The sequence below is a fragment of the Echinops telfairi genome, unplaced genomic scaffold (genome assembly GCF_000313985.2).
Source record: "Echinops telfairi isolate 266 unplaced genomic scaffold, ASM31398v2 ScPeMD7_8;HRSCAF=38, whole genome shotgun sequence".
Classification (NCBI taxonomy): domain Eukaryota; kingdom Metazoa; phylum Chordata; class Mammalia; order Afrosoricida; family Tenrecidae; genus Echinops; species Echinops telfairi.
In genome coordinates, this window is record NW_022103905.1 from 10,014,210 (window position 1) to 10,030,337 (window position 16,128).

General features: G+C 45.5%; 1 protein-coding gene across 2 annotated transcripts in view; it reads right to left on the reverse strand.

Moving 5' to 3' along the window:
• Positions 1-2,449: 2,449 nt before the first annotated feature.
• The window catches only part of LYSMD2 (LysM domain containing 2), a 23,055-nt gene continuing 9,376 nt past the window's right edge, over positions 2,450-16,128 (reverse strand). For both annotated transcript variants that reach the window (XM_045286415.1, XM_004709431.2), the window contains exons 2-3: positions 4,374-4,705; positions 2,450-3,031 (exon numbers count right to left, since the gene is read on the reverse strand). In XM_045286415.1, coding sequence (XP_045142350.1) covers positions 2,989-3,031; positions 4,374-4,705 — 375 coding nt within the window. In that variant the 3' untranslated portion in view covers positions 2,450-2,988. The remainder of the gene's footprint in view (positions 3,032-4,373; positions 4,706-16,128) is intronic.

The window sequence follows — 16,128 nt, forward strand, 5'->3', positions numbered from 1 at the left end:
TTCCACGGGGCCAAATTGCCCCTGTGAGTTTCTGAGAAGTGAAGCCTCATCTTTCTCCTGCAGAGACTGGCGGACTCCAACTGCTGGCTCTCTGGTCTGCAGCTCAGCACACACATCACCCAACTCACGACCGTCGTCATTTCTGACTCACAGTGACCCTGCTGGGCCAAGAAGAACTGGTTCTGTGGGTTCCCAAGACTCTAAGTTTTTACAGAAGTAGAAAGCCTCATCGTTCTCCCTCCGAGCAGCTGGTGGTTTCAAATTGCTGACCCTACGATTAGCAGTCCAATTTCTATTCCATGATGTCACCAGGACGCCTTAAAATTGAGACGAATCCAGGTTTCTTGTCAGTTCAAACCCCTACAGTAGGGACTAAAACATCCTGTACTATGCTAGTCCCACGGTCACAAAGAACTCCAAATTAATAACAATATAGAGAAGAGAGTTTGGCTAGAAGCTACTAAGAAAGGCTGCCAAAGGCCAAAAATAAAACTAAGAGGACTCAGGAATTTCCAAGTTGGGTTTATATTCTCTTCTAAATAATGTTTTGGATCACTCTCAAATTGGATATTCTATGTTAAACATCATGATATTGTTTTCTTCAAAGTTCCTATACATCCACCCAAGAGCCCTGGTGGCGTAGTGGTTGCACACTGGGCCACGATCCACAGAGTCAGAAGTTTGAAACCACCAGGCACTCCTTGGTGCAGTTCTGCCATCCTATGAGGTTGCTGTAAGTTGGAATCAACTCAATGGCAGTGGCTTTAGTTGGAGTGATTGTGATCGTTAGGTTTATTGTGCCACCTAGATCTCCATAGGAACATGTGGGCAGAGCTTCATCAGATCGCAGCTTGATTGGAGGCCTACAGAGACAAAATACCTTCCGGGCCACAACCACGTGCTGCTACTTGAGCTGGTTCTTGACCTCAATTGTGCACTGCATTGCCTGTGGGTGGATGGATGTGTTGCTAGAGCTTGAGGCTCCTTCGAGAACTGCTTCTTCCCGGTACATCCCTTGAGTTTGAGATCCCATGGGGTTTGAGATCCCATGCTTCCTGCTTCCCTAAACTCCAGGGCTACCAACTGTTGCTGCCCTACCCTGCCTTTCTGGCCTGAGGGCAGACTTCACTTTCTGCGTCCTTGACCTTGCACTGGCATTCGGCCGTTCCAGGAAAGTGAGTGGAACTGAGCCCTCTATACTGCTGTGTGGACTAGCTAGCCGTGACATTCCTTCTCCCTATATAAACCTTTCCTTTTAGATCGTAATCCTAAGTGCCCTGCTTGTGTTTCTCTAGAGAACCCTAACCCAGTGATGCTTCTCAGTGGTCACTTCCAACTAGCCCCTCACAGTGCGGTAGAGGCGCAGCTCGTAGTGAAGATGCTGCGATCATCTGAAACAAAGCACAGAGGACCGCGTATGTGACATGAAGGGCAAACGAGAAATTTGGCAAGACAAAGGCAGATGATGTTTCCCCGCAATGCCTCAAAGGTTGATTCAGGTGACGATTCCAGTTCTGCACGCTTAGTAGCATTAACACACAAGGACACTTCTTTCTAGCTTTCGCTGAAGAACTGGGAGGGCAAGAGGGGAGCAGGAATTCCTTCTGGGGTGACGGAGGGTTGTTGTGAAAGGGCTTTCATGGAAGCCTAAAAACTTACTCTGGTAGCTGAAGAGAAATTGAGGCCAAAAATATTTCATTGCAAATGATGTGTCACTTTGCGTACTGCAGTACTTTCTATGCATTAAAAGTGAAGGTTAAAGAAGGGAATAAACACTTAATCTCCAATTCAAAGGAGCAGCAAACTAAACCCCCTGCCATCGAGAGGATTCCAATAATAGCGAGTTGGACAGAATAGAGCTGTCCCTGTGAGTTTCTGAGACTGGAACTCTTTGTGGGAGTAAAAGGCCTCTCATCTTTCCCCAGTGGAGCTACTCACTGGGGGTTTCAAACTGTTGGCCTGTCAGTTAGTAGGCCAACCTGTAACCCATTATACTAAATGAGCTCCTACAAAGTGATCTGCCAGGGAGATAGAAAGCTGAAGTCACCAGTACATCAGGTCATGGTATTGTGCCCTTGAGCTTTGGACTACATAGCATGTTTTCACTGAACCTGAAGTACAGTACACCACATCAGATGAAACTATTAACTAGAGACTATTAATGATTACCTTCTAACTTACTGAGATTCTTTTCCCCAAAATTGCATTTTTTAGCCATCAACACTATTACAGTGTCATCATTTTTGAAAGACAATTTAAAAACCAGGTATATTTGTTTTTTAAAAATGAGGAGCTGATACCACGGGCTCAAGCAGAAAGCAAATGTTTTGAGAATGATGATGGCAACAAATGTACAAATGTGCTTGACACAATGGATGCATGTGTGGATTGTGATAAACGTTGTATGAGCCCCCAATCAAATAATTTAAAGAAAATTGGAAGACCCAAATATGAAAACATAGTTTATTTTCGCATTCAGACTTTTGTAGTTTATTTTTACAAAATAAGGGACAAAATGTGGTTCTCTTTAGTATTATAGAATATGCCATACATATTGAAATATAGAGAGATAGCATTTAAGTTATAAACACACAGCACATTCAGCATCACATAAACAGCCACCGTTATTTTTGCACATAGGATTTCATCAGGAGCGAAACTGTTTGGATCTTGACTATGCAAATAATTCTTTGATGCTTTATGTCAACCAGTATTTTACAAAGACTAGTTTGCAAACTACCACCACCTACAAAATAGATAAGCTTGAAGGGTACAATTTTGCTCTCATGCCAGACGAAGACTTCAAATCAGGGAAAGCCAGACTGAACCGATCACATCGGAGCAAGGGCAGTCGGTGGAACTACTAAATTGTGAGTTTAAGATGTATGCTGTGGAAGTTCAAAAGACATGCTTTTGAGTCTTCGGTTCTTGGCTTCTTTCGGGTCCAGCCATTTCTTAATCCAGGGGAGAAGCAGGCTCGCTAGTCGTCTAACTGTGATAGAGGGAAGCTGCATAGGGACTGTCTTCATCTCTGAAAGAAAAAGTGAGCAAAAGTGATGCTTAAAGACCACATTCAGAAAACGAATGCATAGACTTCTTATACAACGTAATCACCAATTGCCAAAGAAGGGCAGAAACTTGGGAGAAACTGCTTGTTTTGAAAATTATTATGAATGTAAAATATTAAGGTGTAGTTTTTGGGTTTTTTTAGGTGTAGCTTCTTATCTCCATTAGGTAGAACAGAATGTAGAAATCTTGGTGGCTTGGTTACTAGACTAAAGAATGGCATTTCTTTATTTATTTATATGCTATTTTAAATTATGTTGTTGTTAGTTGCCACTGAATAAATTCCAACTCTGGGCACCCCGTGTGTGCAGAGTAGCAGCGCTCCACAGGACCTTCTGGAAATAGACTTCTGAGATATCCCTCAAACAAACTCACTGCCGTCAAGTCAGTTCTGACTCACAGTAACCCTACGGACCGGGCAGAACTGCCCTGTGAGTTTTTGAGGCTGTAACCCTAAGATAATAGAAAGCGTCATCTTGCTCCCACAAAGTAGCTGCTGGTTTCGAACTGCTAACCTGATGGTTAGTCCAACGTGTTACCCAATATACAAACCTCCCACGTTTCATCAGATCGTTGGGTGCGTAACCATTTGTGCCTCCCAGGGAGCGTATATTAAGTTACAGATTCATTATATTTATATACATTTTATTTTCTACCTCTTCCCCAAAAGGATGTGAGGTGCTTACAATAAAGACCACATATATAATGAAACAACAAAAACGAGGACTAAAGAAAAGAGATGGAAACAAATACATGAATTTTAAGAAACATTACAGTAGTGGCTTCTAGGCTCTAACGTCTGTTGCAAGCTTCTCAGTAAATTACGAAGCGTAAGCAGGCTGCACTATTCTTGACGTCAAAGAGGGATGCAGAGACCAATTCTATACGGGAAAAGGTTTCAGCGGATATTTACTTAAAAGACGAAAACAGTATTCTCATATGAGAAATACCAGCCAACATAAAGAATGGACAATGTCTCTGACAAATTTTAGAAGGCTCAGTGTTTACCAGGGTGCTGCTTCCCTGGCAGGCGTCACTGAGATCCCTCTACTCGGCAGCCATGCAGCCTTGCTAGTGGGGCAGTTACACTATTAAGGCAGAGGCACTCTGTGTAATCAGGCACTATAACAGACGAAGTCTTACGCAGAACGCCGTAGGTTTGTTTAGACGTCATCTGTAAAAACTGCCTTCCCAGAATTCAAATCCAATTTTTAAAGTGTAAAAAAGAACAATATAGCCAAGCCAGGACGTTTTAAGAAATCTTTCATTCCGCCCCTGACGAATGAGAATCATCAGCGCATCTTTACCTGCTTTCTTCTTTTAGTTTCTTGGCTGCCTGTGTGGATAACTTAATCTGCAAGTCTAGTCTCTGCAGGAAATCTTGGGCCGACACTTCCTCAGGCTGCACTGGCTCTGCGTCTGCCTCCTGAGGGCTGGGAGGGGACAGGTCTGCCCTAGTCCCCTGCGGCTCCTCTCCGTGGGAAAGACTGCCATCAACAGTTTCATTTTCTGGAGAATCGATTGAGTTAAGTCCATTAAACAACAAAGGCTTCTCTGATATAACTGGGATGTTCAGAGTTTTCTTCAGAAATATACAATCATTGGTAAATAGTTTGTTTGCTCTTTTTATCTGCTCCATCTAAAATAGAAAAACAACAATAACAAGTTACATATAACTGAATCCTGAAGTAAGGGTTACTACACAAAACACAGAGCTACAAACATGCGTGAACAAAATGTTTCGATGGCTTCTCTGGATTTGAGATACTCAGTTCAGGTTTGGTTACCTCCCCAAGGCCTCCCTCCAGTTATTTTAAATAACATGTCAGAAAAGTCCATTTCCCAATTAAACAAATGGCCCTGTGAGGTGTAGGTAATATCTGTTCCCCATGAAGAGACAGCTCAGTGAGATGATATAGCATGCTCACACTCACATGATTTAAGTTGGTGGCACGGGGACCAGAACTGGGCGGTGCCCCTAGCCCATGCCTCAAATCAAAATCCACACCCATGGAGGCAGCAGCCAAAAACTCAAATGATGAAAAGAGGAGCTGATACCAAGGGCTCAAATAGGAAGTGAATGTTTAGAAAAGGTTGATGGCAACGTATGTACCAATATGCTTCATACAATGGATGTATGGAGTATTTAAACAGCTGTGAGAGCCCCCCAATAAAATGATTTTAAAAAAATCAAATTATGTATTTCGCATTGAGCAAATGTCCTGCAGAAGACCACCTTAAGGTGCTCCAAAGCGGAGAGGTCACCTAGAAGGCAAAGGTGGACCTCATCCAAGCGAGAGTATTTCCAATCATCGCATAAACATGCAAAGGCCGACGGGGAAGAAGGAAGGCTGATGAAGAATTGATGCCTTTGAATCCGTGTTGGGGAAGAATATTGAATACACCAAGAACTGCCAGGAGAAAGAACGAATCTTGGAAGAAACACACTAGAATGTTCCATAGGAGGATGGCAAGAGTTGGTCTTCCACACTTTGGACCTATTAGTAGAAGGGAGATCAGACCCTGGAGAAAGACACCGTACTTCGTAGAGGGCGAAAAAGTGGAAGGCTCTCAAGGAGACCGACTAAGACCGTGGCTGCAAAAATGGACTCAGATAAGGCATTAATGGTGAAGTTGCGAGACTGGGCATAGTTTTCTCCTACTGAGCATGGGGTTGCTAAGAGCCAGCATTGACTCAATGGTACTTCACAATGTCTTGGTCACAGGTCTCACTCATACAGGCACATGTATCATATTTCATTCTTTCTACCCTGTAGAATGGGTATCTGTCATTTCACTCCACAAGTAAAAGTAACAAGGCTCAAAGATTATGGAGCACGGAATCATCATACGCCTAGCAAATAGAGAAGCAAGGATTTAATGTAAGTTTTTATCATAACTTCAAACTCTTCCATAGCTTGTAGACACTTCCTACAAATCACAGAAAAGAGGGAAGTGATGGTTGAAAAGGAGAATGCAATTTACATACATGCTATCAAGCTGCCCGGAAGGCCTTAGTGGAAAACCAGGCCCAGTAATTGATAGAATACCAATTGAGATGTTTTAACAAACAGATGCAATGCTGGAAATGCTCACTCATCTTTGCTACCTGTGATAGGTTTGTGTCAACTTGGCTGGGCCGGGATCCTCAGTAGTTTGCTAGTAAGCCCACCCTCCATCTCCATAATGTCACCGAATGTATTGGAAACAACTCATGCAGTTGTGGGACTATTAGGGCGGAGTGCAACCCTTTACTCTAGACCACAGCAGCCTAATGTTGTCTCTTTGGGGAGTTGGCCTACTTCACATACATAACGAGACTGTAGCTAATTCACCCCCTCCCTCTCTCTCCTTGCTGGTGTGGATCCTGCATCTGTTACCTTTACTGCCAGTTTTTTGGACTTGAGCCAACAGCATATCATATTGCCTATTGACCCTGAGCGCTATCAGCTGCCTGCCATATTACCTGCCAACCCAGGGAAACCATCAGTCTCTACAGTATGGCCTACCAAACTGCTCTACATCCACCAGACATACGCTTCCCGTTGTCTTCCTGCGCCATCCTCCTGCCTCCCAGCTTCACTTCCTGTTTCCTGGTTTCCCGGTCCCGGGAGCTACTCAAGAAAAGTCTGTGTCTTAATGTCTGACACACAGACTTGAACCCGACTGGACTCAGATGCTTCTACACGTGTGTGAGCCACTTTATTGATAAAAGTTTATATATTTCACGGATTGTGCTTCCCTAGAGAACCCAGCCTAAAACACTGGCCAACCCACTGGAAGAGATCTGTATTCCTGCAGATTCCAAAGAAAAGTGGTCCAGCCTCATACAACCACCACAGAACATCATTAATAACACCGACAAGTACCGATCACAATGGTCGACGCATAACCATACTCCCCTGTACAGGGGGAAGAACAACCGAACACATGGGGGAAGGGTGACAGCGGTCGGTGTGAGAGATGAAAACAATAACAATGTACAATCTATCAGGGGGTTATGAGGATGGATGGGGAGGGGCAAAATAAAAAAAAAAGAGCTGATACCAAGGGCTCAATAGAAAGTAAATGTCTAGAAAAGAATGAGGGCAACATATGTACAAACATGCCTGATTCAACTGATGTATGGATTGTGATAAGAGTTGTACGAGCCCCCAATAAAATGATTTTTTAGTTAAAAAAAAACACAGACAAGTAAAGTTCTGCTGAATATAATTTTTAAGTGGTTACAGCGGCATATGAACAAGAAACCACCAGATATTAAAGCTGTTTTCAGAAGAGGGCATGGAATGAGATACTATTGATGTCACATAACTTTGACTGGAGGCAGAGATTCCCACACCGATGTTTACGTCTTGTTGTTTATGCAAAAGTATTCCCCTCTGTGATTTCATGTTACTCGTCCCCAATCAATGCCCATGGAAACAGCACCCAAGACATCAAGCAATACCTGACAGGTCATAGTATTTTCATCACTTCAAATACCTGAGAGCTGGACAAATGAATACTTTTACTTAAACCAGCGGTTCTCAACCTGTTTGTCGCGACCCTTTCACGGGGGTCGCCTGATTCATAACAGTAGCAAAATTACAGTTATGAAGACGCAATGACAATAATTTTATGGTTGGGGGGGTCACCACAATACGAGAAACTGTATTAAAGGGTCATGATATTAGGGAGGTTGAGAACCACTGTTTTAGACAGAAGAACTGAGTTATTTGAATTGTTGTATTGGCAAATAATATTGAATGTACAGTAATCAGGCTGCCATGAAAACGAGTCAGTCTGTCTGGAAGAAGTACAGCCAGATGCTCCTTAGAAGGGAGAATGATTACGTATGGATTGTAAAAAGAGTTGTACAAACCCCCAGTAAAATGATTTTAAAAAGAAAAGAAAGAATGACAAGACTTCATCTCACGTATTTTGGAAATATTATCAGGAGGACATATTAATCAGAAGAATTTGAAGCACTTGCTAATGAAGACTAGTCTTCAGTGTGAATTCCAACTCAAAGAAAATAAAAATCCTTACCTTGGAACCACTAAGTAACATCATGATAAATGGAGAAAAGACTGAAGTTGTCAAGAAGTTCATCTTGTTTGGATCCATAGTCAGTGCTCATGGAAGCAGCAGACCAGAGCTCTAAGGAAGCAATGCACGGAGTCAGCCTGCCGCACAGGGCCTCTGTAAAGTGCTGAAAGCAGATGTTGCTAAGAGAGCCAAGGTGCACTGAAATCAGGCCTTGGTATTTCAGTTGCTTCATGTGCATGCGAAAGTTGAGTATTTAATAAAGACCAAAGAATAGGTGGATTCGAATTGATTGCTGGCAAGGAATCCTTAAAGTCCCAGGTCTGTCAAAAGAACAAACGAATCTGTCTCGCAAGTACAGTCAGAATGCTGCTCACAGGCAAGGATGGTGACATGTGGTCTCGCGGACTGGTTATCAGGAGAAGACCATCCTGCGTGGCAAAGTTGAGGGGCAGCAAAAAGGAGGCAGGTCCTCAACAAGATAGATTTACACAGTGGCTACAACAATGGGCTCAAACATGCTAACAGTTGGGAGGCTCGTGCAGGACCGGGGAGTGTTTTCTTCTGTTGCACAGAGAACAGACTCAATGGTACCCAGCAACAGGATGAAAGGGAGTCCTGCAGGCGTAGTTGGTCAAGTGTTGACCTCTTAACTACAGTCAGCAGTTCGGGCCTGCCAGACTCCCCACCAGAGAAAGGCGAGGCGTTTGGCTCCCCTAAAGATTTACAGTCTATGAGGTTGCTTAGAGTCTGCATGGACTTGATGGCAGTGGGACTGGTTTGGGAGTAATGGTACTAAAACAAGTAGAAAGACTAGTTCATGTTCTCAAATGGTAGGCCTTAGCTAAGTAGGCATTCCTTACGTTTCCTTGGGCCCACCTGGATGATACACATCCCGCCTGCCGGTCGGTCATCAGGGTGCTGCAGCATAGCTACAGGCATTGTGAATGCTTCCTCTTTCTCTCTCCTATCAGACTAGCACCTAAGTAACACTGAGTTTCCAGCAGGTTATGAAGTGTATGGCTTCTGTAGCCCACCGCACTCCAACTTGTACCTGCATAAAGGAGGACCCTGACCACCCCTTGGCTGAGCCTGTCCTGTCCAGCCTCTGGAAGCAGTACCGCATCCCAGTCAATAAGCCTCACAATGCAGATCAATGGATGCCTCTCAACTCTCGGTCTCGCTCACGGTCCATTTAAAGTTTGGTTTCTTTTTTCCTTTTTAAAAATACCACACTAAATACTACCTAGGCTTGCCATGAGGGGGAATCTGCCCAATGGCTGTGGGTTTTCCAGTGCACTTTAAAGAAAAGGGATAGGAAGGGTGGGAGAGAGAAAGGGAGCAGCCTGAAGATGGGCAGATGCATTTTAAAAAAATCATTTTATCAGGGGCTCATACAACTCTTATCACAATCCATACACACATCAATTGTGTAAAGCGCATTTGTACATTCATTGCCCTCATCATTCTCAAAACATTTCCTCTCCACTTAAACCCCCGGCATTAGGTCCTCATTTTTCCCCTCCCTCCCCGCTCCCCTCTCCCTCATGAGCCCTTGATAGTTTATAAATTGTTATTTTGTCATATCTTTCCCTGCCTGACGTCTCCCTTCACCCACTTTTCGGTTGTCCGTCCCCCAGGGAGGAGGTCACATATAGTTCCTTGTCATCGGTTCCCTCTAGGCAGATGCATTTTAGAGACAAAACTGAAACCTAAAAAGCCCAGTGATCTCTGGTCCTATGTTTGGTTCAGTCGTGAGAGAGTCCCTACTCAATATCCCTGGCTCTGCAAGCCCCATCTACTTCCTCCACCTCCCTTTGGGTGTGGACTTGCAGTAAGTGCTTCTCTGCCTCCCCCGGGTGTGTAAGCCTGTGACTCAGTCCTGCCCTTTCACCACCACTGCACCCTGGCTTTCGTGATGGGCCATAGTCCCAATGGGAGCCATTCGGAGGAGCTGAGCTGCCAGGAGAGACTGCTGCTGGGCTTGTGAGAGGCCGATTCCTCTTTTTTCCCTGCCGGAAGGAGACGGGCCTGGAATACTGGGAGCCATGCTGCCACCTCATAGAGCCTCAAGCCACCTTGAAGGGGAACATTAAGGCCTCTGGTCAGAGCCTGAGGCCAGAATTCTCCTGGACCTTTCCGTTCCGGCACCAAAAAACTCCATTAGCGTGTGCGTGTTTGCTTGCTTCAACCACTTTGAATTGCATTTCCTTTCCCTCAAAACCGAAAGAGGTACTGCTGTGGTGCCCTTCGAAATGGTTACGTTCCTGGACTTACTGAGGCCAGTAATCAGTATGCCGGGGAGTATGGAGGACAGGGGCAGAAGATACAAGTGGAATTTGAATCACTGAGGCAGAGTGGAGAGCAATATGAAAAGACTTTAAATGTATGCTTGACAAAATTCTTACACAGACTGTAGAGAAAGGCATTCCTTTCTGTGATCTTTTTCCTGTGGATTTTGGGTGAAAACAGCCTGAGAAGTTTCCCGACTACTCCCCCTACGGAGTTCCCTTTGCCCTAGTTTCCCGCCCCAGGGGGGGCTGCGACTTTTGGGGTTGGCTGGCATTTCCTTAGTAGACTATACACCAAGATGGTTTGGCACTGCCTGGCCCTGGATTGTAGCTTGCCCAGTGATTGGTATGCCCCTCACAGAGGCTGCCAAATGGATCGTGCAAAGGTGAATTGTGGCCTGTTACGCAGAGCAACTGAAGTAAGTGCTGTGGCTGGGGCCTCCGAGGGAATCAAGTGCGCCATGCCTGCAAATTGACAAGGGGTTTGGTGTATTCAGCACCCAGCCCCACAGAAGTTCTTGGGGGTGGGGGTGGGGGTGTAGAAGGCAGAGAGCCAGCAGGGACAGCTGGTAGGGTTAACCAGGGCCTGTGCTCAGGAGCATAGAGCAGGTGAGAGGAAGCCTGCCCGGTGAAGAGGCGCCAAGAGAAGTATCCCGTACGAAAGGTGGGAGACTATCTCCAAGCTTCCTGAGCCTGAGTGCCCTGCTTCTTAAGACACCACTAACTATAAGATGTGCTGTCTGCGAGTTCCGTGTGGCCATTGCAACGGATTCGTGAACCCAGCAGAGAAGCAGAGAGGGCCGTGGCAGGGATGCTGGTGTCGAACTGGCCAAAAGTTTGGAGAGTGGAGCAACGTCTGACTTCCGCTTCCCTGGGATCAGCTGTGGGCTGATCCTGGTCCTTAGGCACCCAAGAAGCTGGGCTCTGGCGATGCGACTGCTCGGTAGACATGTTGGGGCAAGGAGAAAGGGGGGCCATGGAAGGAATCTCTAGTACACAGAAGGGTAAAGGCACATATCCTTATCAACAGCTTCCAAGCACAAAGAAAGGTGGCGGGCAGAGGCGGCTTATTTCCTTATCAATAGTTTTCCAGAAGAGACAGTGAAAGGGTGGATTAAGGCACGGTATTCCTACCTCCCCCACAATGATTGTATTGACCCTTGGCTTGGGGCCTAGTGTACACCTGGGTCTGGGGTGTACACATATCACCTGTAAAGGGGAAGTAGACTATGGAAAGCCAGCCAATAGCGGACGGTCTGCCAGTAGTGGGATTAAAAACTTGAACTTTCATCCCACATGGCCCTCAGGCTAGTTGGGGTGCCCTTCCGTTTTCCAGGCTGAAGTAGCTGTTTAATATAAACACGCTCATTCCGTTCAGATCTTTTCTCTGTCCCCCATCCTAGTCCCACCTATAACTGTGATGTATTATTGATCGGCCACCAATCATGAATCTGTGAGTTTCCTTTACCCCCCACACACCTTTTAAAGCTCAGTGTCTCAGCAAACCCTCGGATGCCATTATGCCCTCGTGCTGATGGCCTCGCTTGTCCAGGTGACAGCTGTGTCTTTGTGGTCTTTGTCTTTTTTGAAGACCTAATATAAATGTTCTCCAAATTACATTTGAGATGGGGGGTCTCTTTTGTACCCTAAAATCTATTCCAAGGAAAGGTCCCTGCAGAACATCTCCCCATGGCACTGGTGGTCATGTCTTTATGGTCAGAGTTTCTGTCAGGCAGCCCCTCGTCCAAGGCTCTGGTACACCATCCCTTCTCTTCCCTTCCCCAGGTCTGCCTTCTAGTTCCCTGCTGTTGCTCCTCCCCCCTCCCTTGATGGCTCCTCCCCTCTCCCTTGATGGCTCCTTTAATCCTGCTTCACACTTCTGCAAATGTCCCTTCACTAAGTGACCTCTGGCCACACAGGCATGATGGACATATCTGTCATTCCGAGAAAATCAGGCCAGAGGCTGCTTGTCTAAGGGGCCAGGGATTAGAGCACAAAACAAAACTGAAGCTAAAGCTCAGGTACAACCAAGTAGTCCAGAGGGAATGAGATGCGGGGATCCCGTAGCTCTTGTACGTGCAGGTCTACACTTGTCATTAATTTCATCGCTCTTAATTAGTTCATGAGCTTCCCAGAAGTCAGGAGCTGTGTTATTCAGCTCAGTAACATTCCCACCCCACCCCATCCAGTCGATTCTCGCTCACAGTGACTTTATGATCCAGGGCAACGCCTTCATAGGGGTTTCCAAGGCTGTAAATTTTTATAAGGAGCCCTGGTGGCACAGTGGTTACATGTGGGCTGTTAACTGTAAGGCCAGCAGTTCAAAACCAGCCTTTCCAAGGGAGAAAGACGGGCTTTCTACTCCTGTACAGATTAGTCTCAGAAACTCACAGAGGCAGTTCTATCTTGTCCTACATGGTCACTACGAGTCAGCACTGATTCCATGGCAGTGAGTGTGGTTTTTCTGAGTTTTAGTCTTTATAAGAACATAAAGTCTCGGTGCAGGATAGCAATGATGAAATATACAACTTTCCTCTAGTTCCTAAATGCTTCCTCCCCCCGCTATCATGATCCCAATTCTACCTTACAAATCTGGCTGGATCAGAGGATGTACACTGATACAGATAGGAACTGGAAACACAGAGAATCCAGGGCGATGATCCCTTCAAGACCAGTGGTGAGAGTGGCGATACCGGGAGGGTGCAGGGAAGGTGAGGTGGAAAGGGGGAACTGATTACAAGGTCTACATATAACTTCCTCCCTGGGGTATGGCCAACAAAGTGGGTGAAGGGAGATGTCGGACAGTGTAAGATATGACCAAATAATAATTTTTAAATTATCAAGGGTTCATGAGGGAGGGGGAGCGGGGAGGGAGGGGAAAATTTGAGGAGCTGATACCAAGGGCTCAAGCAGAAAGCAAATGTTTTGAGAATGATGATGGCAACAAATATACACCTGTGCTTGATACAATGGATGGATGGATGGATTGTGCTAAGAGTTGTACGAGCCCCCAATAAAATGCTTAAATAAAATAAATAAATAAAATAGAAACGAGAAAGCAATTATGCCCAAAGCACCTGACACACTCGTCTAAAATATCATCTTGATATTGCAAGGTAATATGAGACACTGATCACCCTTTTTGTAAAAAAGAATGAACTGGGAATGATATTCCATCCCTTGAAATATACATGTGGGCCTAAATATCAGGCTTCTTCCTACAATAAAGAAGGATTATGGATAAAAAATTTTTTAAAAAGAACAGAAAGTCCCATCTTTCTCCTGTGGAGCAGCTGGTAGTTTCAAGCACTGAACTTGTGCCCAGTGCTTAACCATGAAGGCTCCTTGCCTTTAAGGTAGGCACTGACCCTTGAGGGATTGATGGATGGTCTATAGTCTAAGAGGACACGAGACAAGCACACCAAAACATCCAAACAATCAGCGGCCAGGCGGAAACCAGTCGGTCTAAGCACAGGGCAGACTTGGGTTTGATGTGCATTCAGGTAGATAAGTTCAATATAAGGTAGTGATTAAAAATACGGGTTTCTAACCATTCTCTACCTCTGCCCATATGTACAGCAGGGGCACGAGTCCCTATCTTACCATATGGTTGCTTATTGCAAGAGTTAAATGAATTAATTCATGTAAAACGTGTAAAGCAATACCTAGCACACAGGAAGCTCCCAAAAATATTAGGTCCTGCTGTTAAATTGGGTTACAGGTGGGAAAGCCACAGGTCAGGGAAGAGTCTACCATGCATTCAGCAGACAGAATGGAAGGAGATTAACAACAAAGAAGGAAGGAAAGAGATAGATCTTTTCTCCAGGAAACTGCTTCCTCGCGCAAAGTTCTACCTAAGGAGAGTCCAGATGCACATGCCCAGGAGAAGAGCACAGTGCTGCCACCGCTCTGGGTGGGGGCTTCGGTGCCTGTCAAAGTTAAGGGCTGTGAAGGTTAATAAGGCGTGCACAACCGAAACAGAACTTAAGATTTGGCAGTGGAGAGGGAGGGAACAGTGTAAGTTGTTCTCCTTTGCAAGTAACGGCCCGGATCAGATGCACGAGCTCCGAATGCTGTTACCTGCAGGAAAGCTAAGGAGAGAAACCAGAAAAAATGGATTCAAGCCAGAATGGTTGGCTGGACAGAATGCGAAGTAGGAAAGAGTCATGTGGCTGAAGAGCCGGACGGGGTGAGCGAGCCCCAGCCCAGGCAGGGCTTTGGGGGCCAGGGTGAAGAATTTGCATTTTATTTTCAGGGTGAGGAAATTGTATCAAGGGCTCTGGTAGCTGGTGGTTGTGTGTTGGGCTGCAATCTTCAAGGACAATCCGAAGCCATCAGCCGTGCCCCCAGAGACAGAGGGCTGCCTATTTCTGTAAACAGTTACAGTCTCGGACACCCAAGGGCCATTGTACCCTGTCCTTCAGGGTTGCTTTGAGCCGGCACAGACTCGATGGCAGTGAGCTTGGATTTCTTTTTGGGGGAGGGGGTTGGGTGAGATGTCATATAAGGACAAAGGAAGTATGTAAATCCATCTGGTCCCTGCAGGGATCACGATAGCTGTGTGGAAGGTGGGCTCGCAGGAGCAGCATTCCAGGGAACAGGAGGCTCAGTTATGGGATAAATGCAGTAGCCCAGCCAAGAGATGGTGAAGAATCCCACACAGTACAATCGTTTTTTTGTTTTGTTTTAATAAGCTGTATACGTTTCCCTGAATATACAAAGGTGGTTTTATTTGTAATGTTTTGGGGATGTTACCTTGCGTACAACTTAGAAAGGTCCTGAGCCAACCCAAAGAGGAACTGGAAAAGCCTACAGCTTTCTCACCTGTTCTCTGTTCTTCTGGTTTTCAACAAATGCAGAAGAGAGAAAGGGTGGCCTTTGCAAAGATAGGTGGAGAGAGGAAATGTTCTCACTTCAAGGGCCTCTGCTGATCTGGGCTAAATGGTTCTCACTGAAGAAAGCAGAAATGAACTGGCCGTTGCTATGAAACGGATTACAGAGCTTTATGGACAAGCTGAAGGAGTGGCCAGAGGCCCACCAGAGGGAAATGAAGAACAAGCACCCTGGTCCATAGACGTTATGTGAAGTGATTCCCCTGTAGACGTTATGTGAAGTGATTCCCCTGTCGATACACGTTGCAATGGTGAATTCCCTTTAAGAGGAATTCATAAAACGTAAACAAAATTAATTTTTTAAAGGTATCTCAATTAGCAGCTGCTGGGTATAGCCAAGCCCTCTCCACGGGGCACTTGGATCAGTATAATCCATCTCCCTGCCTGCCTGGGGACGCAATATTCCAACCTCCCATTCCTTCCTCTCCGTTCTGTACAGGAGACACCCCACCAGCTGCTCTTGAGTCGGCATCTACTGGAGGTGACCCTGTGACGTCGGAAGAAAACAGGAATCCATCAGGTTTTTGATGGCTGATTTTCGGAGATTGCCAGGCCTTTCTTCTGAGGTGCTCTTGGGTGGACTTGACCTCCACCTTTGGGTGAGCAGGTCATCAGGTTAACTGTTTGTACTACCCGGGGATCCCCTGCCCCTCATTCCCTAAAACAGAACCAGTTAGTGATATAATTTACAGAATTTTCAAATACACATGCAGCATTCAATTGTCCTTATTATTTTAAACAAAAGAAAACAGCTAAATAAGAGATCCTCCCCCAAATAATTTTCTAGTGACGTGCAGGATCTGCACCTTGTTAGGTCCTAAGCGTTGGAAGCAAGCAGACCCCCTCCATAG